The sequence below is a fragment of the Nothobranchius furzeri genome, chromosome 4 (genome assembly GCF_043380555.1).
Source record: "Nothobranchius furzeri strain GRZ-AD chromosome 4, NfurGRZ-RIMD1, whole genome shotgun sequence".
Lineage (NCBI taxonomy): Eukaryota > Metazoa > Chordata > Actinopteri > Cyprinodontiformes > Nothobranchiidae > Nothobranchius > Nothobranchius furzeri.
The window spans coordinates 3,904,761-3,929,842 of record NC_091744.1 but is presented as its reverse complement, the minus strand read 5'-3'; the positions used below and the strand labels follow the sequence as shown (position 1 = coordinate 3,929,842).

General features: G+C 40.6%; 2 protein-coding genes across 7 annotated transcripts in view; both read right to left on the bottom strand.

Annotated features, from left to right (window-relative positions):
* Window positions 1–212: 212 nt before the first annotated feature.
* Window positions 213–16,952, bottom strand: clta (clathrin, light chain A). Of its 3 annotated transcripts, XM_015967961.3 has the most exons (7): window positions 16,666–16,952; window positions 16,022–16,050; window positions 15,185–15,302; window positions 13,400–13,511; window positions 9,049–9,102; window positions 2,160–2,195; window positions 539–940 (listed from the first exon to the last, which is right to left on the bottom strand). In XM_015967961.3, exons 1-7 carry the CDS (start codon window positions 16,841–16,843, stop codon window positions 769–771), a joined length of 699 nt encoding a protein of 232 aa, XP_015823447.2. In that variant the 5' UTR covers window positions 16,844–16,952; the 3' UTR covers window positions 539–768. The 3 variants fall into 3 exon arrangements, with proteins under 3 accessions (XP_015823462.2, XP_015823447.2, XP_015823456.2); XM_015967970.3 differs by lacking the exon at window positions 2,160–2,195; XM_015967976.3 differs by lacking the exons at window positions 2,160–2,195; window positions 9,049–9,102 and having other exon boundaries at window positions 213–940; window positions 16,666–16,951.
* Window positions 16,953–18,798: 1,846 nt separating this feature from the next.
* gne (glucosamine (UDP-N-acetyl)-2-epimerase/N-acetylmannosamine kinase) overlaps window positions 18,799–25,082 on the bottom strand; it is a 35,639-nt gene continuing 29,355 nt past the window's right edge. For all 4 annotated transcript variants that reach the window (XM_015968001.3, XM_015968007.3, XM_015967988.3 and 1 more), the window contains 2 exons: window positions 22,732–22,848; window positions 18,799–21,984 (listed from right to left, as the gene is read on the bottom strand). In XM_015968001.3, coding sequence (XP_015823487.1) covers window positions 21,749–21,984; window positions 22,732–22,848 — 353 coding nt within the window. In that variant the 3' untranslated portion in view covers window positions 18,799–21,748. The remainder of the gene's footprint in view (window positions 21,985–22,731; window positions 22,849–25,082) is intronic.

Below are 25,082 nucleotides of genomic sequence, written 5' to 3'. Positions count from 1 at the left end.
ATACACACTGAGGTTTTACAACACAAACATCACACATATGGTAATGACTGGAACAGCATCGACTGCACAGGGGTGGAGAATTCAAATGATAACGTATAGATCGGAAATGTTAAAGCAATAAGCCACAAGCAGCCACTACACAAAACTGAATCTGGAGTTTCTGTTTTCCAAACGTTTGGTCCTTAAAAAGAAAACAAATGTTGGAGATTATTTATATTTATAGGGACAAAAAGAGGGTAAATGTGAATAAAATCTATGAATACCTCAATCCTGAAGGACTGAAATAAGACTGGTACATTAATTATGACAGCATTGTGATATTGCTCGGTTATGAGGGGGGTTGACTCTAGATGTAGTGTAGCTGGAAGCCTGAACAAACACATCCACTTTTCCCTTTTAGTGTCCCAACTCACCACCCTTACAGTGTGATGCAACAGCACAGACATTATGACCCAGCTCATAGAGAACTGGTCTAGGATGCAGTTTCCTTAACATGAGCCAAACATTATGAAGTCATGACTAGTCTGTGGAAGAAGTGCTCAGACAGAAAATTGTTAGGGGAGCAGAAATGGATCATCTCAGCAGCCCTGCCAAAGGTTGGACAGAAATGAGCAGGAGGAAGAAACCCTTCAGTCTGACAGGTGCTTAAAAACAGGGCTGTTAGAGAAAAGAGATGAAAGTCCCTTTTGTCTCCAGAGAAATGGTGACGTTGGTCGTTGGGTTGGTGGGAAAGAGTGACAGAACAATGCTCTGAATCTATTCTGGTGCCTAGCGGACTAACGGGGACTGCTTTAGGGAGATGAGGACGGAGCGCATGCGGGACACATCTTTAGCCTGCTTGCTGGACTTGGGGTTGAAGTCGCAAAGCCGGGCCACTCGCTCCCACTCAGTCCCCGGGTTGTTCTCGTCCAGATCTGAAATCATGGCTTCCTCAGCCGCTCTGTGCATAAAAGGAGGAGAAACAAAGCAAACTAATCAGTGGAGGAAGAAGTAAAAAATCTATGAGAAACCAGGAGAAGCTCCTCTGCTGAGCACCAATCCAGACTTAGCTTTAACCCACTCTTATCCTTAAAACGGAATGCTCAATGAAAAGTTTGGATATTTTTCCAATTGGTTTTTTCTTTCTGGGTTGGACTTTTAACTCAACAGAGTCTCATCTCACGCTCAAAGAGCTCCATCGTTACAGAGAGACAAGTGAACGTATTTACACACACAAAGAGGAACTACTTTATCAGCTTTCTTCACCTGGTGCATGCTCTCACATTTTATTACAGAGATTCAAATGTTTAAACTGCCACAACAGCAAAGGGAAATCCACATTCAGCACCGTGGGGAAAAAACTTTAGCTTTCAAATATCAACATGAGGCTTAACAAGCACTTTTGGTTGGTTAAAAAAGCTGTTCTGCACAGAACTGTGGGACGGGCGTCACTAACAACCATTATATGTGTTTGACTTGTTGGCACAGTCCAATCAAAAACCAAGTATAGGGATAAGAAGCTCATCTGTATACTTGCTCTTGATTTTAAATAAATGAGGAACGTTTATTTATTTATTTTTTTAACCAAACCCAAATGAACGGGAAGCACTACGCTGGGCTTTAGCCATGCATTTAGCTGTGGCAGAAGAGCTGGCTGTTCAGAGGTATGGCAGCAAATGGGTTTGCTTCCAGTTACGCTGGATGAAGAGAAAAATCTTTTTCATAAGTCATGATGGATTTGAACCGTTCATTAAAGAAAAAACACTAAAAGGGACTCTAAACAAAAACGGAAAATAATACTCAAAATGGACCAATTCCAAATAAACATGACATTTTCAGATTCAATCAAACTATTTTCCCATGATCCTTCACTACAGCCACCCAAAATTATAATACTGCCATGAGAACCTTCAGTTATTTTAACTGCTTTGTCCCCACCCTGCAGGTTACATAAAGCAACATTAAATGGTACAACCAACCACAAATACACAAAAGACTAGCACAACAACATCAAATGGGGGGGGGGGGGGGTTAAGTAGCAGTCTTCTGGCTCGGCAGTAGATTAGAGCACCGAGCTCGTACATACAGCAAATACATAACACACAGTCACAAAACTGCATCTGTCCCCTTTCAAGAATAGGAAATATTCAGACGTTCTGGGTTTTATATTTTTACTTAACTGGTCTAGGCGGTAGCAAGGATGGTTAATGTGTGTGCTTTAAAGGTGCATAGGAAAAGAAAACAGGGAGAAACAGTTTCACAAGTCAGAATTCAAAAGAGAGAGAGAGAGAGAGAGAGAGAGAAGGGAATGAAACAAAAGACAAAATGAGCCAATTGCAGATGTTGAAGCTGGCATGCAAAAGCAACATTTGAAACTTTTCTAGAAATCATTTGTGAAGCCTTTGATTTCATTTAAAATCCTGTGAATCTTCAAAATAGCGCTCGTAGCTTTTGCTTTCACCAAAACCGTTTTAGGCAGTGGGTTTCCATTTTCTCCACATTCAACATTAAGATGTAACATAATAATTTACAATCATCCTGGAGAGAGCATAAAAATGTCAATGATAAACATTTTGAGGAGGAAAACAAAAACAAAGGCTGCACAGGTCTAGCAATCGAGCTAAGCACATGAATAGACGAGACTTTGTTTACAGCAGACATTTTGACTTTAGCTACTAGGACGAGCTTCATACAGTTAAAGATGTTTCCCAACCCTGGTCTCCCAGGCCCACAGCCTAGTTTTAGACATTTTATTGCTTCACTACTTTCTGTTAAAGTGGGAGAATCAGTAATTTTTTAAACCTGTGATAAGCTGTTAAGGTTTCTTTCCTTCCTAACATCACAACAAAGACACTTGACCTCATGAGCTTGAGGCAGTGAACAAAACTCAACCCATGTGAAAGATTTTATGTGGCCTTAGACTTAAACCACTTACTCCAGCAGGTGCAAACTAGTTACAGTTCATGTTTAGGATCATGAAAGCCAACAGAATAGCATCATCTTGTATGTGGAATGACTAGGTGGCAGAGGCAAGGTATCTGAATCAGAACGCTCCTCTTAATTACTCAATAAATCCTGCCTTGGTGATCCATAAACAGAACCACTGACGAGGAGAAGCCCAATCCACACTGGAGAAGAACCTGAGTTCATGCCAAGGCCGAAAACAAATGGAAAATGGCCTATATTGGGTTAGGGTCACCCTCTTTTTGGGGGGGGCGGGGGGTTGTACAACCCCCCAAGGCGCTTCACAACACAAATTAGTCATTCACCAAGTCTCACTTTGGTGGGGGTGAGCTACAATATAACCACAGCTGCCCTGGGGCGCACTGACAGAGATGAGGCCTGCCGAACAAAGGCGCCTCCGGTCCCTCCGACCACCACCAGCAGGCAAGGTGGATTAGATGTCTTGCCCAAGGACACAACAGGTGGTGGCTTTCAAGCAGATCACAGAATACCTCTCACAAAACTGTCTGCTTGACCCTTACCAATCTGGGTTCAAAAAGGGCCACTCCACTGAAACTTGCTCTATTAGCAGTGACGGAATTCTTAAAAGAAGCTAGAGCGACTGCCATATCCTCAGTGCTTATCCTGCTCAACTTATCGGCTGCATTTGACACTGTCAACCATGGCTTCCTTTTGTCACATTCTAGCATGGGCATCGCAGAGAAAACATACGCCTGGTTTGAATTGTACCTCACAGGACAATCATTTAGTGTATCTTGGCATGGACAATCCTCTACCATGCACCAACTTGCCACAGAAGTCCCCCAGGGCTCTGTACTAGGACCTCTTCTCTTTGCCATATACACCACCTCACTGGGTGAGATCATTCGATCACATGGCTTCTACCACCGCTATGCAGACGACACCCAGCTCTATCTGTCATTTCCACCGGACGACCCCACTGTCTGCACGAATATCAAACTGTCTGACATTTCAAAATGGATGAAATCCCACCGTCTCCAACTCAACCTCTCTAAAACTGAACTACTTGTCATCCCAGCAAAACCATCCATACAGCACAATATCTCAATCCAGAATGACTTCCTATCTCTGGCTCCTTCAACGGCAGTTCGAAATCTTGCGTGTTGTGATTGATGAACACCTGACCATTAAAGATCATGTTGCCTCTGTTGCTTGTTCATGCCGCTTTGAGCTGTATAACATATAAAAGATCAGACCATACCTAACACAACATGCCACCCAGCTCCTGGTGCAATCTACCGTCATCTCCCGCCTCGATTACTGCAATGCCCTCTAACTGGTCTTCCAGGCTGTACTGTGAGACCTCTTCAAATGGTCCAGAACGCAGCGGCATGTCTGGTCTTCAATCAGCCAAAAAGAGCACACGTCACCCCTCTGTTCATTGAACTCCACTGGCTACCGCTAGCTGCACACATCAAATTCAAATTGCTAACACTAGCATACAAGGTCCGAGATGGTACAGCTCCCGTCTACCTGAATCCTCTTGCAAAGGCTTACGCCTCGGCCCGGCCGCTTCGGTCATCACAGGATCGTCGGCTAGCAGTGCCTAGTGCCTACACCACGCTCAGGACAATACAGACTCTTCTCATGCATCATTCCACAAATGTGGAATGACCTACTAAGCACTACAAGAACAGGGGCTTCCTTTTCGACTTTCAAGAAACTCCTGAAGACCCTGCTCTTCAGAGAGCATTGTCTAAACCAGCACCCTCCCTACACCTGTCCTCTCTCCTGTCCACCCCTTGTTCCCTCCTCTCCATGATTCATCATGCTGCCACCTACAACTGACTGGAAATTGGTTGTTCTAATTATTGTTGTTGTTAGCCTCAAGGGCAACATGCCGATTATCATTTGTAAGTCGCTTTGGACAAAAGCGTCTGCTAAATACATAAACAGCAGCATTCTCTAGTCGGAACTAGGATCAAACAGGCATCCTTTTGATTACTGGACAACCCGCTCTACCTCCTGAGCTATTGCTGTCCCTTCTCACCAGACCAAAACAACTATAATTCAGAATAAAGAGGCTACTCAAAATCGTTCTACGGTACCAGGAAAACCAAGCATTTAAGCCCTTCTTTAACTAGATGGCTTCCATCACCCCTTGTGACAGCCAGCTGGTGTTCTGAACAGATGTTTGATGCATGAGCACATTTAACCATCAGAGTATGAGCGGTGTAAAAGCAACCCCAACTATAGTTAGTAGGTATTCCTGAACCTCACATACCAGCTTTGGTTCTGCTCCCATCATGACGACGATTTATGATGTCCACAATCAGCATCTCAGGTTCCCAGCTTACTCTGCACCGACCTTCACTACTTTCCCTGCAAGTGGCGAGTCTACATGGAGGTGATCACATACAGGCCATTAAGGCTGGGCCCAGTCAAGGTGAACCAAAACTCAAATTAGGTACTCAAGAGTGAGCTTCCTCTGGCCCTGATCCAAGAGGGTGCCCTGGTTTTAATAGGCTGGGCAAAATGACCTGTTTCTTTTGGGCTTGCTTCACTCAGATCTTTGACCCCTGCCCTGAGCAATTTGCAAGCGACACTGGGGTCAATGCCTCACAGGATCATGAAGACACTCAAACACCATGTTAACTTAGAAATTCTACAGAGCAGTTGGTGTTGAGGACCAGAAATGGGAAACACTGCTGTAGTTCCTGAGGAAATCAGAACTACCCAAGTCAATTGCCACCATCATTAATATATCTATGCTTGTCCAAACATTTGTAGTCAAAATGTCTGGTGTGAAGGTCCATTAGCATGTCTGTTGCTACAAAGCACCTAAAACAGCATGAAAATAGTTGTTTGAAGCACTTGTGTATCCATTACCAGTGGTAGACATTTATATGTTTAATCATTTAAAATCAAGAGATGACATTTCCAACATATCTTACATTTTGAAGGGATTTGAACTTTTCTGAGAACTAAAACCACTTAAACCAGTGGTGTCGAACACTGGTCTGCAACGGACACTATACAGCAGGTTGTAGTCATGTACGTACATATGCAGGTTTGTGTAAAACTTAATATACTGCCCCACCCATCTAGGAAAATAATTTTGGTCCAAAGCACCTCATTTTCAGCGAAAGACACCAGTGTATGAAGCACGTTCATTAGCACGCCAAGCCTGTAGGTGGCAGTAGTTCCCCAAATATTCTGAATCGTTGCTTAAAAACATTCCTTGTATGTGGAATGACTAGGACCTAATCTCAACACTCGCACTGAGCCCTGCGGTCTTCAGCAAAGTGCACTTGTAGAAAGTGCGCAGTAAAGTTCGAGTGCGTAGTACACAAGTGTGCAAATAATTGCCGAATTGAGACAGGGAGCATTGAGTCATCGATTGCAACACATGCCGTGATGCAGGTCGCTGTGAAACTTTTTTCAAAAACCTTTATTAACAACTTTCAAACAATAATGCAATTATTTTAAATAAATTTAACTTCATTGCTGCTTTGTCTAAAGCATTCAGAGTATCAAATAATCATCCTAAAATGAACTAATTTCATTAGAAAATATATATTTTCAGAAGAGGAACTTGAGCCTTTTCTCCCGCAGCAATGACTTGTGGGTAATACCCTTGCCCGAGGTCCACATTGCTGCAGACTTGGGTGAAGTGCAGATTAGGGGTGCAATGGGGGCGTGGTCAACTTCCGCACTTGAGAATCGGGACACCCTACGCACTCGCACCCCTGGCCGGGAACGTGCAAATGAAGGGCGCGAGGGTGGAAGTGCGAGTATCGAGATTGGGCCTATGTGGCAGAAAATAACAGTCTTCAATGTTGTCTTTCACGTGTGGTCTTTGGTCAGTAATTGTGCTCAAGTGTAAATGGGTCGCACATGTGATGTCTGAGCATTGTTTTTGCATTTTGGTTGGACTTATTGAAACAAACGTTTTTGGTGCTGTACATCTTCATTTTCATGTGGATCGCAGCTCAAACTATAGAAAAACATTTGTTTTGTGAGCTACCTGGCTATGTGGCCTTAGTCATTTCGTTACTTCAACACACCTGATTCAATTGCCTGTTCAGGTCATCAAGCTCTGCAGAAGCCTGTTGACAACCCGATAAAAATTAGGTGCGTTGAAGCTGAGAAATCTTTAAAATATGCAGGATGTTTGCCCTTGCAGACCAAGATAAAATACCACCATCTTACAACAAATGATTACATAATTTCAAAGTGATTTTTCTAAAATAAATACCGTCCAACAATCAGTTTGTAAATTTACTTTTCCTCTTCTTTAATTACAACCACAAAATGCAAAAGCCAATCAAAAACCACAAATGCTTCAAACAAATGCATAAGCTTCCTGTTCCGGCAAACACCAATTTTCTAAGCATTTGAAACAGAATTGATTTAGAAAAGACATTAAAACACCTTTGTTAAAAGTTCTGACAAACACAAGCAAATGTTTTAGAACAGTATGGAGTCTAATTCTTACAAATATTTCAAGTAAAACAGCACAAAAATTAGATGAGTGAAGACAGGCACAGTTTGGAGTCAATTTCACAAATGTGACTGACATAAGAGCGTCTCATTTAGAAGTAGACCGATAATGGCAGATTATCCACTTAATGAATACAATTAAAAGTTAAATACTAAAATTCTTCATAAAAAAGGTAAACGTTGTAATTCTGATTGACTAAAAAATTCCTATGAAGCCATCTAAGGTAGACAACTGTTTAGATTTAAATGGGTAAGAAACTTGTTTAATCAATACATTTGCAGTGGTCTCTGGTAGGAATGAATGCCTTGCAAGTTGTACTCGGAGCAAAAAAAGCCCAGAAGCACCTTGATCAGCACGGACAAGTTTGCTGCAGCAGAAAGTTGCAGAACATGGCAGGATTTGGAGTCTTATTTCCTGATATTTGGACATCTTACCTTGGATTGGATAACAGCTGCGTGACCTCACCACTAACTTCGTTTGCTCGGTGACGATGTTTTATTTCCACGAATAACTCTATAATTAACTGAACTTTACTGGAATATTTACTTTGTGAAAAGCCTTGAGATGACTCGTGATTTGGCGCTATATAAATAAACTGAATTGAACTGAAATAAGCCTGGAGGAGCTTCTGCTGTGTGGTGAAGTTGCTAATGCTAACGGTTAACTTTTGCTAGCCGAGACATTCAATGCCGTTTCCTGGGTGCTAAAACAACAAACAGCCTTCCCCATCACTAGCCAAGTGACCACTTGTCGTAGAGCGGTCAGGATTTTCAAATCCTAGAGTTTCACCATCTATTTTCCATCAGAAGCTAATGCAGGAGATAGGTGTAGAAGATTACACTATTCAGCCTGCATGAAAAACTTAGATTATACGAGATAATTTAAAAAAATTCTGTATTCCACACCTTTATGGTCACCAAACATTGGCTTTAGTACTTTTGTAAATATAAGAATTCTAAGTCATTTTATTTAACTACTGGAACCAATATTTACTGGATTATTTAAGCGAGTTTATAAAACAGATAAGCTCTTAATTAAAAGCACCCACCCTTTTCTCATTCACAGGGAGCAACTGGATGATGGCTTTCCCTTGTGTTTTATATATTTATGAGGCAAGTAAAATGTTTTCATAACTAGAGAAAACCAGTTCAGTGAAAACAGATCATTTTGGTTCTGTTATAAAAATAAATTTCTTTTAAAGCTGGTATATCTGATGCTGTTTTATAGTGATCAACGAGACCATAGCTCCTGTGATTTGTGTAAACACATTAATGAAAACTAAACAGTCAATGGGCACAATTACAACCCATTTATAATAGCAGTAAGTAAAACTGCCTAATTAACCAAATCAATTCAATGGTCTACTTCTACTGAAACTGCATGCAGATGACAAATATTCTGACATGCTTCCACTCAAATGACATGCAGAGATATGGGGTTAAATGAGTCCCAATTGGTAAAAAAAATAAAAAAAGTTTAAAGACAAGATGTTAAAATGATGGTTAAATCAACTATAAGAAATCAATCTTAGCCAATGGGATGAGTGACATGTCACTGGTCACAAATGGTGTAAACAAATAAATTAATGACGAAATATTTAAATGATTTCTATTAGGAGGATGTTAGTTGGAGCAACATACACATAACCAATGAGGTCAGAGAAGGGCTGCTTGTAGAAGTCCTCGTCCAGCACTCTGGACAAACAGCCACCCAACGACAGAGCAGCCAGAAGGAAGGAGAGAAGAGGAAAAGCAGTAAAAGGGAGGAGGACAGAAAAACAAGCATCATTGGTTATCAAACAGTTATAATCATCTCAGACAGTCAAAGGCCCAGATGCCTCTAAAAAAGAATTTCACCAGATCTAAAAATATCAGAGGCTCTCAGTCAGTTCTGGTAGTCACCTTCAGGAACACATTAGAGCACCAGACACCTTCTAGAGCATCTTCTAAGGCAGGACTATTCAATTCTGAGCCCGGAGGGCTGGTATCCTGCATGTTGAGTGGTTTCTGTGGTCCAGCACACTTGATTCAGCGGTTGAATCACCTGTGCCGTAGCTCATCAGGACCTGCAGAAGCCTGTTAATCACCTAAATGAAATCAGGTGTGTGAACAGGGTTTAAACTAAAACATGCTGGATACCGGGCTTCCAGGACCAGAATTTAATACCCCTGTTCTAAAGCAAACCAGATAATCTAATTAATATTCAGTGTCCAAAACTTCATTGTTGCACTTAAATACACTAATCTGATGACATTGTTTATCTAATGTTTAAAGAGATTCTCTTTTACTTTATCCAACTAAATATTAATTTCAAAGGAGTAGATAACTTTTTTTGTACGTTTGTTCTGTTTATCTTCATAATCCATTTCTTCTTTTATTTTATTTTATTTTTTTACACAGTTTAGTAAAAAAAATCATAATGGACTGGGATAGTACACAGATCATCAACAAAGAACAAATATACAAAAGAAGCAACAGAAATAAGGAGGCATGGACACAAAACCATAAACAGAGACGATGGAGTATTCAAAGTGGATCACGCATGGGACCGTGTCATCAGCAAGGACACGGGCAGCAGAGGGCGACGTCGTCCTCTGCTGCCCGTGGATAAAAGGAAGTGATGCCACCAACTCCGGAGACTGATGATGACTAGAGACATCAGTCGAAACATGTCAGATAAAAAACTTTTGTTACTAAACTGTGTGAAAAAAGAACAAAGGAATGGAGTGGACTACTTTGTTTAATAAATACATTTGCAGTGGTCTCTAGTAGGAATGAAGGTCTTGCAAGTCGTTCTTGGGGAGGGGGTTTATCGGTAAATAATTCCTCTGACCTAAAAGTAACTCGCATCGCAGCTGAGCTTCACAGGACAGGGTTTGGAGTCTTATTTCCTGACATTTGGGCATCTCGCCCCAGATTGTTTAACAGCAACTCGACTACCACTGACTTGGATGGTTTATCGCCACAATTAACGCAAGCCTGGAGGAGTTCTGCCATGTGGTGGAGTTGATCCTGCTAACTTCGAGCTTAAACTGGCACATATGTCAGCATGCCATTTCCCAGATGTTGAAAACAACCCAGTTGTGAGTCAAATTCAGTGAGTCCATGAATACTAATTCACAGTGTGGCGTAGACCTGTGAGGATTTTTAAATCCTAAATTTTCACCATCTATTTTCTATCAGAAGGTAATGCAGGAGATATGTGAAGGAGACCATTTCATGTTCAGCCTGCATGAAAAACTCTGTGACCAATTATTAGGGGCGCAATGGGTCATCATTGATCCATACGGATCTCTCTACGGTTCTGCATGTACACGGTCTGCAGGCGGAGACTTAATCCAAACGAGAAGAGCACAGCGATGGTCATGGCGGAGGGGAGAAGCTTATTAAAAACATAGCCTGGCCTTCCAGAATCATCATCTTTCTATTCTACACAGATGAGTCTGGATACTCAGAGGCAGAGAGCACCATGAGGGACGGGACTAGCAAGAGGGTGCTCGCTGCAGAACAACAAAGGCGGAGCTGCACCAGAGTCAGCCCCGCCCATTCACGCAAACTCAGCCCAGCGCACTGACTTCTTCTGTTTTTGTTTTTCAACTATATCACAAACCAACCTGACCCACATGAATTACGGCTGTTACTAGTTTACAAATGTTAATGCTATGTTTTATGCTCCAATTAAACAAGATAAATATAACTTGCTACATGACAAAGCCTGAACATATCCCGACATGAAAAGGTTTCTTTTAGTGAATATCTGCCCAATGCCGCTCCAACAAAACATGCGTACAACAGCATTTAAGGCTAGCGAATGGGTTCTGGTAGTCCAGTGGCAAAATCGTTTGTTTTAAGTTTCGCTTTCCCCTCAGCTGATGCTGGTTCGGCTCTCGGTGGGGTCGGCAGCAATCTATTTAGCCAGCTGAAACATTTAATTTGTTTATATTTTAGTTGTAATGTTTATTTTTAGCAAAATATTTATGTCTCTAAAAGTTCTTTGAATTTGGTCATTCCTAAACAGCATTTTAGTTGAAACTCTGCTCACAAATGGACTCACACTGGCTAAATAAACGAATAAATAAATTTAAAAAAAAACAAAGACACGTCATTATATTGTAAATGGTATACCAATAAATCGTTGTAAACATAGTACTGGCAAGTGTAGCTAGAAAAGAAGAAAAAGGGTTTTAAACTACCTTTATACTTCCGCTAGTGGGAGGCGAACCTGCGCAAAGCTGCATGTGAATCGGACTCCACAACCACTTCACTGATAAAAGCAAGTGGCGTCACATGTAATTGTGCCATCCAGTGTGTCTCTGTAGATGGGATGGATGGTTTTTCCACCGGTGTCTCAGTAGAAGTCATTTCAGAAATAATTTGTCAGAAAATTCACAGAATATCCAGATTTGAGAACCAAGACCAGACCCGCTTTGGGGGAGGAGACTAAAATTGAAGCGGAGATGGGAGGAAAATGCACGAATGAGGCCAAAAATGGCTTTGGCGTGTTTCTTATGAGGAAATTACAATATAACACGGTAAAATGTTACAAAAGTTAGATTTTTAATTATATGGAACCTTTACAAAAACGGTTCAGTTAACCTCTCAACTCCGTCCTCAATCTTGCATTTTAGATGATATTAGCTAGAACACCCTCTTTGGTTCCAGAATGCCATCAAGTCTGACAACTGGAAGGAATTGGACCGACTCTGATGGAATGGGCGGGGCTGACTCTGGTGCTGCTCCACCTTCTGGTGCAGCTCCGCCTTTGTGGTTCTGCAGCGAGCACCACTTGGGACTAGCCAGCTCAAAAATAACCAATCAGAAAAAAGTTGGACTCTCCTTCAGACACCATCTTCATTGTTTAAGACAAACTGAGCGTCGCAGTGTGTGCCGTTACCGTATGCTGCTCAGCGCTGATTGGTTTGGTCAGAATTCTCAGGGGGTGGGCTTATTTGAATGGGAACATTACCAGGCCATTTGCTCCCAGGAAGCATTGGCATGGCTGGCCAGGCTATGAATAATCACCGGCATCATTTAAGTCGCATTTATGGGAGCCTTCTGGCTTCCCTGTAGAATACAATGTTGAAACGAATGGCAAAAATGAACACACGGCGCAGCGCCTCCAGTCTGACGGCACAGCGCCGCACACACGAACCTGTGAAAATGTCTGAGACAATTAACGTGTTGGAACCTGAAATATTTGTGGGGATAAATATGTAAACGAGCTGGAAAGGAAAAGAAATGCCACTTTCAGAAAGGTGAGGAGATGAGTGAAAGCACGACACGCGGGAAGTGGCAAGCCATTTTAACATTTAATCAGTAATCGAACCTCTAATTCCCATTCTACATAGTAATCATTTAAGTTATCCTAGCACTAATTGTATTCTTATTAGTCACTAAAAACACAACTGCTATGTTGTTACTAGTAGAAATGATAATTAAGGATATCCATAACAACAACTGCACTTATAAGTTTGAGATACCTCAGAATCCCTAAAACCCTAAAGTGGCCTTTTTAACATTTATTAGGCAGACTAGATGTGTTTTCCAGAGTTCTACAATTCTATTGTTCCAATTTTAAATTAACATATCCATAACATTCTTACTGAAATGTTCATTCTACATACCAAGAATCATTCAGTTAAAACATCTTTGACATTACAGATATTATAAACCGTAACTGCGTTAAATGAGTCTCGAGTTGAATGTTTGTCGTTTAATTAGCTTTGAGCAGAAAAAATGTCGCACTAAATGTTCTACAAAATAGAGAGCAAATTTAATTGACTCTTCTTTCTGCTGATCCAAAAATAATTGGATCCATGACTCAAAACTGTGATACAATCCGAATCGTGAGTTTTTGATCCGTTGCACCACTACAGATCATGATCAGAAAAAACATTTAGAAAATCCCCTTTCAGTCAATCACACCATAAATAATTGAATTGAAAGGTTTGCTACATGGTTGTGGTTTAATTCACCCAGACAAAGCAATTACCTATTATTAGTCTTGGTTTTTTCCAGCTGCTCGTTCTGCCTGGCATGCCACTCCTCCAGCTCCAACTTGGCTTTATCTTTCCACTCAGATTCCTGCTTGCGAGAGTTAGCGTCTGCAGAGGGACATGGTAAAGGACAGAAACAATAAGCAATGAATGATAAACAAGAGTGAGAGGGTTGTTTGGATTCAACTAAAAGAAACAAGTCATACATTTCAGTCAGTTTGTGATTCTACTTGGAGATCAAACCAGTAGACTTGATCTGCTGGTTTGACAGATGCATCAAAGTTTTATTGCAAAACTCAACCCGAGCGTCACTTATGGCTCTTGGGTTGCGTTCGAACCATGATTATCTTTGTCTACATGTGTTTTTGCTTGATTCTTGAGTCTCAAAAAGAATGGTCTTTGTGCTGGAACAAATCACTATTAATAAAATGAACAGGAATAGAGTGTTTACATTTCCATAAACTGGAATAGAGACATGTTTTTTTATTAGAACTCAAGAGCAGATGTCTAAAACCTGACCAGTGATTGGTAGATGAGGCCTCATGAGGCATTGCCACATATGAACTCATTCACTGCCAGACGTTTTCTGATCAGAAAGCCTGACTGCCAGCGTTTGAGCGTTTACTGTTTTTTTGAAGAGCCACAAAACATTGTGCTCTATGACCATGTAACAAAAGAAAGATGAGACTCACTTCTTACATCAGGAAGAATCAGCGTGTTTCTAGCTTTATCGGTTCTTTCACAATCTGTTGTCGAAGTATGAACGACAGAAGCTTTTCCGGTTGGTGTCTCGCTTTTTTTCCACAGCAGCGGCACAAAACGATCCAATTCATAGATTTTCTGCTTCCTTATCATGTGACGTGTGACATAGATGAAGATCGGCTTTAGAGACGGGATGTTAATTTTCACGGCGCAAGGGCTTGTTCAGACGCCCGCTCGGTTAAAAAAATGCAATTGACGACTTGAGTCGTCAATGGCAGCGAGCGGTTGGATTTAAAATGACGACTTTAGTGTCAATGGCGTAAACTAGCTAACCGAACCGTGTCAATATTCTGACTGTTGGTCTACTGACACCTGCTGGATCTTAGAAATCATTGCAGGCAACTTAATTGTGAGACTCAACCGACATTCTGATTCAATGAGCTATTATACACAAAATACATCATTTGTATTCCATATTGTACACAGCATCATTTAACATCTTAATCCAAGTTTAAACAATTGTTTATATATTTAAAATATACAATAAGATAAATTGTGACTGTGTGTGTGACAACTAGTGAAAAAGTGAAACTGTTGTGAAGGTGAAGTTTATTATGGACTTGTCTTTGAGGCAGGCTGTTTTTTTGTTATTCATATTCATTCTCTCTCTGTGAAGTCTTAGCATTGAAGACATGCTTGTCTTAATGTATGAAAATTCAAGTGAACAAATGTGACAGAAAATATTTTGAATGATTTAAACTTGAAAGAGTGAAGTGAAATTTTGATGGACCTCCAGTTTTTTTTCCAGCTCTGAGATGTAGCAGTGGCTGAACAGCGGATTCATTTTGGTTCACAAGATTTACTTATGCAGAAACACATCCCGTAGACAGATGGAGACGATCCTCCATTTAAATGCAGTTTGGTGCTTCAGTGATAAGCAAAATAGCAGCCATATCGGTCACTGACTACTTCTTAAAGAACGCTGGGTCTCACTCTATGAGCTAGATCATGTGCCGATGCATCAGTGTTGCTCAACCCATCACTACTTCAGACAGAAAAATATTCCACTGGATGCTCACCTAGCACCTCAAGCCTCTCTTTCTGTTCCTCCCTCCACTTGCGGAGACTTTCAGGTTCAGCCTGCAGTCGATCTGCATTGGAAATTGCTGCATAGGCATCTGATGGGCCATTGCTTTCCTGCAAGAAAAAAAAATACATCAGAAAGCAAGCAGGTAAAGGTGTATATTTAAAAATAAACTATATTTTTGTGATTGTTGATGAGCTTTGACAGAAAATCAACATTTAATCCAACATGTATTATTTATTTCTAAGAGCTATGTTTGCAAGTCGCCTTGCTTTATCCGAGTGCAAGTTACAGGCTGTACAACTGTTCTCGCACTGTTAGAAGTCCTGACGATGCAGAAGGGAAAGAAATGTTGCAATGACAGCACAGGAAAAGGAAGTTAAGAGTCATCAACAACAAGAACCCAAGTCCACATGGTTAAGGACTGAAGTAAAGCTGCAGCAGTGGAAAAAGAGAAAAATCGTTTTAGCGTCAAATATATTTTTTTCTATTAAAAAATGCTTCCAGCTGTGTTTTATTTTTTCATATTGCAATCTGTTTGTAGCAAATCATTAACCTTTTCAGAGGAAATGGATATTTTTGCAACTGCACACATCTAAACTTTTATTATTATTATGATTATTATTATTATTTTTTTTTTTTTGCAAAAGCAAACGTGGTAAAACTAATAAAATCGCATTATCAGAGTTTGAATGAAAGGAAGTACATAAGCAAAAAACTAGCACTAGTGGCCAGGCTATATTGGTGTATAACAGGTCAAAGAAACAATATGTAGATATAATTAATGACTTTGAAATATTATTTAAGACCAACGTAAAAGAAAGAGTTTTACCCCATGGAACTCTCCATTGATTGCACCATCTAAAAAAAACAAATAGAAAAGGCAGTTAGAAAATCATGTCTGATATTTCTTTAATGGAAATAAACTACCTTTAAACCCAAATTTCCAGTAGTGACATGTCAGCATTTCTAGCCAACACTTGCTAAACACATGCACAGCAACCCTTGAGGAAGTGACACAATCTTGGCCAAAGGTTGTTGAGATGTACGTGGGTTTTCTCTGGTTGCGCTTAGCATGTAGCTACGTAGCAGTTAAGCTAACAAGGAAGCAATGAATGATCAAGAACGGTAGAGCTGATGTTATCAGACAACTGGACTCCTTTTTTAGAAACGCTGGAAAACGCCACATTTTTTAATTACACGTGTTAACAAATCACACAATAATATATGTTTTACCTTTGCGCGTGTAAACTTTGGAAATTGTTAGTAAAATTATGGTTTAACTAATCTACGGGATTTGACAGCTTTGCTAGCACAGCTGTTAGCATTAGCTTTAAGCTCATCAACCTCGGGGTCAAATTACTGAAATGTTAATGAAGCGCATCTCGTTTGACGCGTTATAAGGCCACCATGTGTCAAATTATTAAAAATGAACAGATGCGAACTTAACACGCTTTTCACAAAGCCATTACTAACCGTTAGAATCTCTGAGCGACGAAGGCACCTCTCCACCGTCTAGGATGCTGAAGCCCTCGTCATTTTCAATCCCAGCAATTTCGCTCTCCTGCTGGGCCAGAAAGGCAGCAGCTGGGTCTTCCTCCGAGCCAACGCCGTTTCCAGCGGCGGGTGCGTTCAGCATATCAAAATCATCCATGTTGAGGCTGTCTGTACGACGAAAAATACACTAAACAGGTGTTGCTATCCACAGGAAGATGAGCTAGCGAAGAAGGGTGAATGGAGAAGAAAAAAAATCTGACTAGCAAAGCGGAAATGAAACGCTGGCCAATCACAGGACATGAAAGATGATTGATAGGACTTATAACCTATTGGATAATAGCTGTTTCAGAATTGGACCAATCAGATTTTTCACTCTTTGCAGACGGATCCCATGACCTGCTGCGTGTATCCGCGAGATTAAAAAAAATAAATCCGCAGTATGACCCTTTTTAATGTTATTGTTTTGCTAGGGTAATGTGTAAAATGTAGCAACATATACATAAAAAGTATATAAATTATATACTAATATTATATATTTTTACTTCTTAGCACAATTCAAATTGATGTAAAAGTATCTGCTATGTTTAAATATTAATTTTTCACAGCAGCCTGAGCTCCTAAAAACAGCTTTATTGTCTTTAAGCATCCCACTGGACTTGTTCTTTAGGATATTCATCATGTAAAATTGTTTCCCTTTTGTTTTGCCACACTTTCAGCTATGTTGCTGCTTGAGAACTGGGGAATCCAGTCCGCTACTGAAAGTGTTTATTGTATAATTGTCCATGTATGCATTAATTACTTTGGTATTGTTTTGGATCATGCAGGACAAACACATCTTTCTAGCTGGCATTGCAGTGTGGACCAAAAATCTGCTAACTTTTATGCACTCAAACTGTTTGGCAGAATACACAATTACAGCTCATAATAAAACTTCCACCGTGCTTGAGCGAACCACTATCTGTTGTTTCCTCTAGGTAAGTAAGAAAATACCAATATGGCAATATATTGTGATATTTTCCCCTGCGATATATCGATATTCAAAAGCCATGAATCGAATTTTTGGAAGAATTTACATGCAAACATTTGTGGATTTGCTTTTCTTTTGGTGTAATTCAAAGGCCAACTGCTAGCTAGCAGAACTGCGCAGTGAGTTTTGTTTCCACCATTGAAATGTAAATCCCTCTATTATGGTTCAGATACCTCACGTTAAACATGTTACGTACCAGTTTGGACTGTTTTTTGAATTTTCCTACATGAAATTCAGTCTAAAAAAATCACTAATATCCTCCGGCTGAATGTATATCTCCCCAGTATCGTGATACGTATTGTATTGCCAGAATTTCACCAATACACATCCCTACTCCTAACCCTCTATTTAAAGTAGAAAAATAAAACAAATAAAAACTACATTTAGATTCATTATTATCATATTCAATTATTAAATTCAAATACTTTAATTTGAACCATTTATGAGGAAATGCAAATACCATAATCTTAAGGGCAAGTCCTCCAGTGAATTTTCTAAATGCTTTATATACATGGATTTTGCTCTTTTGACTGCTTCAGATGTGCATAATTTTGAGCCTTGTGCAAAATATTTTGTTTTGGCAGTTTGATCCACTTAAATCACTTTGCACATGTAATTGTAATGATTACATGTGCACACATACTCTTGGTAAGCCTAAATACTGTCTGCTGTGCAACTTTTGTATTGTCCTACTGAAACTCAAAAACATTTCGCTTAATGCCTTTCTGTCCTGGTGAACAAAAAATAATTTCATTAATGAAATATACCAGCCGTCAACCCGTTAATGTTCCTTTTTCTATTCCTTCAGTCAATGTGCATCTGGTCTGGAATAAGTTTTATAGCTTTGTATGTGAAGCAGATGTCCTACCCAGACACAATGTCCACCTGGTTAATAATTAACAGCAATGATTGTCTCAAGAGGCTCAGGTGACAAGCATGCACTCACCCATTTCACCTGAAGTATGTAGGTGGAAACAAATAGATTGGTTTTTACAACATAAGAACTTCCTCATGCTGTGCCCAATTTCCTAAATATGAAGCTGCAGCACTGTCACACAGCGAGTAAAACGATCGATTCACAAGTATTTATCATCAATATCCAAAAGTTTTTATTCATCATTTGACCCAACATTTATCAACATTGAAAATGATTTTGAAAACTTTACACAGCATATGTAGCAGTTTGTGTAAGTGCGTACAAACCTGGTTTCTTGTCATAAGTCTAGCAGTAATGTAACATTTAAACAGCACTGTCCTCGGGCCTTCATCATCCTGTAGCAGCTTTAAAGCTAAACAATTGTTGACAACATTCATCCATTTCTGCACCATCTTAAGTAAAAACAATAATACATGGAAATGGACCTTTTGGCATTGTACCTTCAGTTCAAAGAGAAACAATTTGACAATCTGTTGCAATAAACAAAGCTACTGCACAGGAGAATGTATTTGCAAACATTTGGTCACATCTGAAGTTTAACAACAAAAAAATTCTGACCTTCATGACACATCGATATCGCTGCAGGCACTAAATAAAAGACATGAAATACTGGCCCATCACACCTTTATCCAGGATCATTAGCCTTTTCAACAGTCAAAACAAACTGCCCACTGATGTTATCAGCAACTGAAAACTATATTAAGCTTGCGTTACAGATCAATTTGAATGCACACATTTCCATCCTAGCTTTAGACACTTGTTGGAATCAGTACTTAATAATTTTGAAATGAAGTTAGGTCCTATTTACTAAAACATTTTGAAGTAAAACATTTGCTGCTGTGGCCACCAGGCTCTGGAACTCTCTCACCCTGAGCCTGAGATCCAAGGACTCAGTGGTCTCCCTTAAAAGGCAGCTGAAAACTCATCTGCATTGCTCGTGGGACCTCCTGATGATCCGTCGCTGATCGTTAGTTTATTTTAGTCATTTCTGCCCCTTCTTGTTTTTTTTGTTTTGTTTTGTTTTTTTTGGCTTGTGTAGAACCTTGTGATTTTTGAAAGACACTACACAAATAAACTTCAATTGGACATTTTAGCACAAAACTGAGGTGATTAGCATCCAAACTGTCGGAAGACTTTAAAGAGCAAGTAACGCCTAAATTAACTGTTTGTTTGCTGATAACCTGTACAGATGAGTGTCTAATGGTGCTGTACACTTGTAATCATTAGTGTGGCAGCTTAGTGCAACTTACTTTAAATTTAATATTTCAGCCCCAAACCATAATTCTATCTCCGTCTTCAGGTTAAAACTCTGCTCCACATTTATTCAGAATCAGCTGTGGCTGATGGCTAAGCTGAAAAACGTGACGTCAGCAAATTACTACGTGGCTGCAGTGCATTGGTCTCAAGGTGAAGCAGCCGCACCTCCACCTGGCTCAGCCACTCACCTGCTGATTTGACACATTAGCGCTCTGAGTCGCTCGTCTCCTTGAAAAAAATGCCCTCCTCCCCTTTTCATCTAATGATCGTGATTAACAGATTAACATGATCAGATCAGATTAACATAAACCAGCTCTTTGCTAGCCAAATACTGCACTAGATAGTTTTGTGGAGCAGGTAGGTGTTCTAGGGGGCACTTTTTACCTGCTTTACGGCTGTTAGCTGTAATGCTAGAGTTATTAGCATTTTCAGTACACTGATCATCAATAAAAAGCACAAGAAGAAAAAGAAGTTTGCTTTTTCTGTTGGCATCATGGCAGAGCTTAGAAATAAAAGTAAGAGAGTAATGTCTTTGGAGGTGAAGCAAAGAGCTAAAACCAGAGTGAACATTGGCATGGCCTACACTAGGAGCTAAAGGAGGCTACAAAATCACAAACTGATTGTGACCTGGCTTTGTTGCAACCGGACCTGTAAGTAATAGGTTTTGTTCAATAGTGTGGTTCTTTTTACTTCATGGGTTATTAGTATTAGTTGGCTCATGTTAGATTTAGCTCGTTGTTAGCGCTAGCTACAGCAGACTGCAGTTGTTTGCGACAGTTGGACTCAGTGGTCTCTTTCAAAAAGCACCTGAAAACTCACCTGCTCAGGCTGGCTTTTGCATGACCTACATCCCTAACCTCTCCTTATTCAGCTCTTTCAACCATTTCCGCCTTTTCCGGGATCCACTGATTACCTCTCTTATTCATTTTCGCTTTCCCTTTCCTTACATTTTTTATAACAATTAGTTATTTTTCTGATATTATAAAAATCATTTTATAAATTGTTTTTATTTTTGTTCTTGTGAAGTGCCTCGTGATTTTTATTGTGAGAGGCGCTATAGGAAAAGTTTCTTCTTGTGTTGTAATTCCACATTCAGCCAGTGGGGCAGAGGAGCAGGAACCTGCTTTGTGATTCTTTAAGAATGAGTTTTTTTTTTTAATTCTTTGAAAAGGTCCGATAGCCATTTGAAGGACAGTTTAAAGAACTAGTTACTGAGAACTCCTAAAACCCAGTGATAGGAGCTCCAATTGCTAAAACAAAACATGCAGGGACACGAAAATACATGAAAGGCTTAATCAAGTCTTAAAACTCTTTTCTCTGAATGTCCAAAGGCAACAAATGTAATGAATGATATTTTCATGAAATAAATCCCAAAAACTGATTTTTCTCCACCTGATCTGGGTAAAAATTGTGTCCTTATCAAAAGTCCAAATCAAAAGGGAATTTCCTCCCAAGTTCCACTCACTAATTCCTCTCAGACTTCTACTGTCAGCTTCGCTGGATCATCGAATCAACAACAACCCCTGATTATGTGTCTGTCTTTTGTGCCACATGCCCTGTTTGAAAGTGTTGTGGGAAAACTATTTAATTCCTTCTTTAACATAAACCAAAAAACGCTTTCAAGCCCCAAAACCAGTTCATTTCTAGAACCAACAGTATTTCCCACAAATAGAGATGCAATTTATGAAAAATAATACTTTACATTTAAATACTAATACGTTAAAATTAAGTGAGTCTATACTTAAAACCTCGTGTTCATTATAAACCATAACATTAATGTTTTTGGTAAACAATAGAATTTAAAAAGTTTCCTAAAGGGTCCAGAACCAGCAACGGTTCCATCAATACGTTCTTCTTGTTGCGTAATCTAACACCATGCTAGCAGCGCCAAGTAATGCTGGTTCTTCCAGGTCGGATGTTACAACCTTGATAGTCTGGGCGGAGGCTAGCGCTCTCTGGGAGATGATGTGCTGCACAGGCTCCTTGTAGTAAGAAGCTAAAACTCCTGACAGGATGACCAGAGAAGGGTTGACTATGTGGAGGATGTTGACAATCCCAACACCAAGAGCCGAGGACGCTGAAGGAGGAAGACGGAGGTTAGATTTTGTTTCATCACCCCTTCATTGCTTCTTTAGCTCCAACAACATATACAGTCTGTGGTTCAATGAACACTTTTGGTACTGATTTGAATTATTTATACAAGATTTTCTTCCACCTGCTCATTTTCATTCAAGTATTAGTAAGTTATTTTGCATGTTTGTTCATTTTGTTATTATCTAAAAAAAATCTAATTAATACCAAATAAAATAAATACAAACAATGCAACTACTAATATTAGTTAGCCTGGCAAGCCATCCTATATAGTATGTAAAACAAATGAATGAGCCGCACTTTGAGTCAGGACTCCAAAGCGCTTTAGAATAGTCAATCATTCATCTCCACCTCAATCAGCCGCTGCAGGAGACCTTTTGCACACAGTTTGACAGCGCTAAAACCAATCAGAGCAACGAACATGACGTATTCATCGTCAAGACGATCACTAAACGGGACACTCCGCCATACGAAGAAGACAAAGACGAAGAAGAAGGCACTAAGCCCACCCGGCAAACACACTGCTCAGGCTCAGGTAGCCCTGCTGAGGCTACAATAGAGCGTGGCTAGATCGACCTGCAGAGCTGAATGTTTTTCTACTGCTGCAGTTTGTCTAGATTTCTGGCATAGGTATAGACATTGGTATTAAATAACATTTTCCATAATCATGAATATTGTTACGCTACATCTTGAAATTGTATCCCGTGTTTGTGCGTTTGCTCGTCACGCTCACCTTTACGCAGCACAGCATCAGCTTTAGAGTTACCCATTCGGGCTGCACTGATGAGGTGAGCAGCTGTGATTGGCTCAGAGAGTTTCACATCCATCCCCTCCACCTTCAGCAGGTCCTCTGGGGAGCAAATATAACAGTAAATGAATTATGAATGCTATTTCTAATTGACACAAACAGCAGACACGTTTTTGATAGACTCCAAACCACAACTGTAACTTTGTTTAAGGCTACTGATAGGAAACTGGATCTCCTACAGAAGTGCATCTGCTGCTCACTTAATTAAAGCTCCAGTGTTTGTGAAAACATGGCAGACATTAAATGTTTTATTATTGACTGACAAACAACTTAAAGCCATCAAACTTGCTAACTGACGTACTTATCATAAACTTCCAAGAATTTTTCCATTAAAGAAACCTCTATCCCCTTGGGGGGGGGGGGGGGGGGGGGGGCTGGAGAGCGCGTGGGAGTTCGCCCAACTAACCTACATGTGTTTTGTAGATTTGGAGAAGGTGTTCGACCGCGTCCCTCGGCGGGCCCTGTGGGGGGTACGTTGTGTGACCGAGCTTGGTCTGCATCGCCGACCGTAAGTCGAGCTCGTTTCCGGGGAGAGTTGAACTCCGCCAAGGCTGCCCTTTGTCACCACTGAGGCGGAATGCGAAGCTCCTGATATACTGGCCAATCTACGTTCCAACCCTCACCTAGATTCACGAGATTTGGGTAGTGACCAAAACAAGCAGCTGAAATGAGTTTTCTCTGCAGGGTGTCTGGGCTCTCCTTAGAGATGAAGGTGAGAAGCTCAGTCATCTGGGAGGGGCTCGGAGTACATCCAATGCTCCTCCACATCTAGAGGAGTCAGGTGGCTTGGGCATCTGATAAGGATGCATCCTGGACACCTCACTGGTGAGGTATTTTGGGCACGTCCAACCAGAAGAAGACCTAAAGGAAGACCCAGGACACGCTGGGGAAACCATGTTGCTCGCCTGGCCAGGAAGTGCTTTGGGATTCCCCAGAGGAGTTGGCCCAAGTGGCTGGAGAGGGGAAAGTCTGGATCTCTCTGCTTAGGCTGCTGCCCCCGTGACCCAGCTCCGGATAAGGGGATGTGAATGGATGATTGGATTAAAGGAACATTTTTATCAAGATATCATTTATGACCTCTGCAGCCGCCTGCAGCAATGCATTCTAACTGATCAGGGCACATGAAGCTTTCGCGATGCTACAGTTACTTCTTTATATTACAACGTTTGTGCAGCACTAAAGCACCAGACAGAATCGCATTTAGCTCTTATTTTATTTTTCTGAATGGAGCGACTGTCTAAACCTCATGACAGAAACTGTTTAGCATTTTGTTAAATAAATAAATAAAATCACAGATTTTTTGTTATTATTCTAACAGACTACAGCAGGAAAAATCTGCATCGTACACTAGGGGTGTAACGGTACGCTGAAATCATATTCGGTTCGGTGTTTTGAAGAGCTCGGTTCGATTTATTTTCTGTATTATTATCATTATATTTATTTATTTTTTATCTGAAGCGGCTCCTATAGTGAGCAGAACCCGGTGTTATCACAGGCTGCTGATCTAGCATGATGTCTTTAGTTATTTCACAGGTTATTTCTGCAGCTATGAGTGTCATGTTCACACAGACAAGTGTTGTGTTTGACTGTTGATGCTCCGTGTTTTCTGCAACAAGCCTTAAAACTCACCTCACACCGCTTAAGTTTCTTCTTTAAAACTCGTGTTAATCAACGAGCTTCCTCCGTGCCGTATTTCCATTGTAGGATGAAAACTTTACACCAGTTGTCACAGGGCGAAAGTTCAGCAGATGCGTTTGTTTACATTTTTGCCGCTGCGTACTGGCACAGTGTGAGAGAAGGGAGGGAGGGGCAAAGCAACGCTCCGTTCAGCGTCTCTACAGGCTCCACCGTAGCAGCAAGAGCCAGCAGGTTTGATCTGCTCTGAAAGGCGTTGATCAGAATTTGCAGATCACATTTTTTAAACGGAGATCGGGTGCGTGCAGCCATCATGCTTCACTCAATAGTGCGGAAACTCGCCTAGGAACTTTTATCTGCTGCACTTAAATCATAGAAATAAAAATGTATTATTTTATGGAAAAAATTAAACCGAAACGGTACAAGTGGACCGAACCGAAATGGTTCAGCACCCCCCCCTGTGAACCGTTACACCCCTATCCTACACAAACATCTGAGGTCACTATACCACCCATCCACTGTTAAACGGATACACATGCACATGAGGACATTGTCCCACGCAGCTCAAAAATGTCCTTCCTGAGACACTTCCACGTTTGCCAGGTCGGCACGATTAGCTCAGGAGTTTTTGCGAACACTGA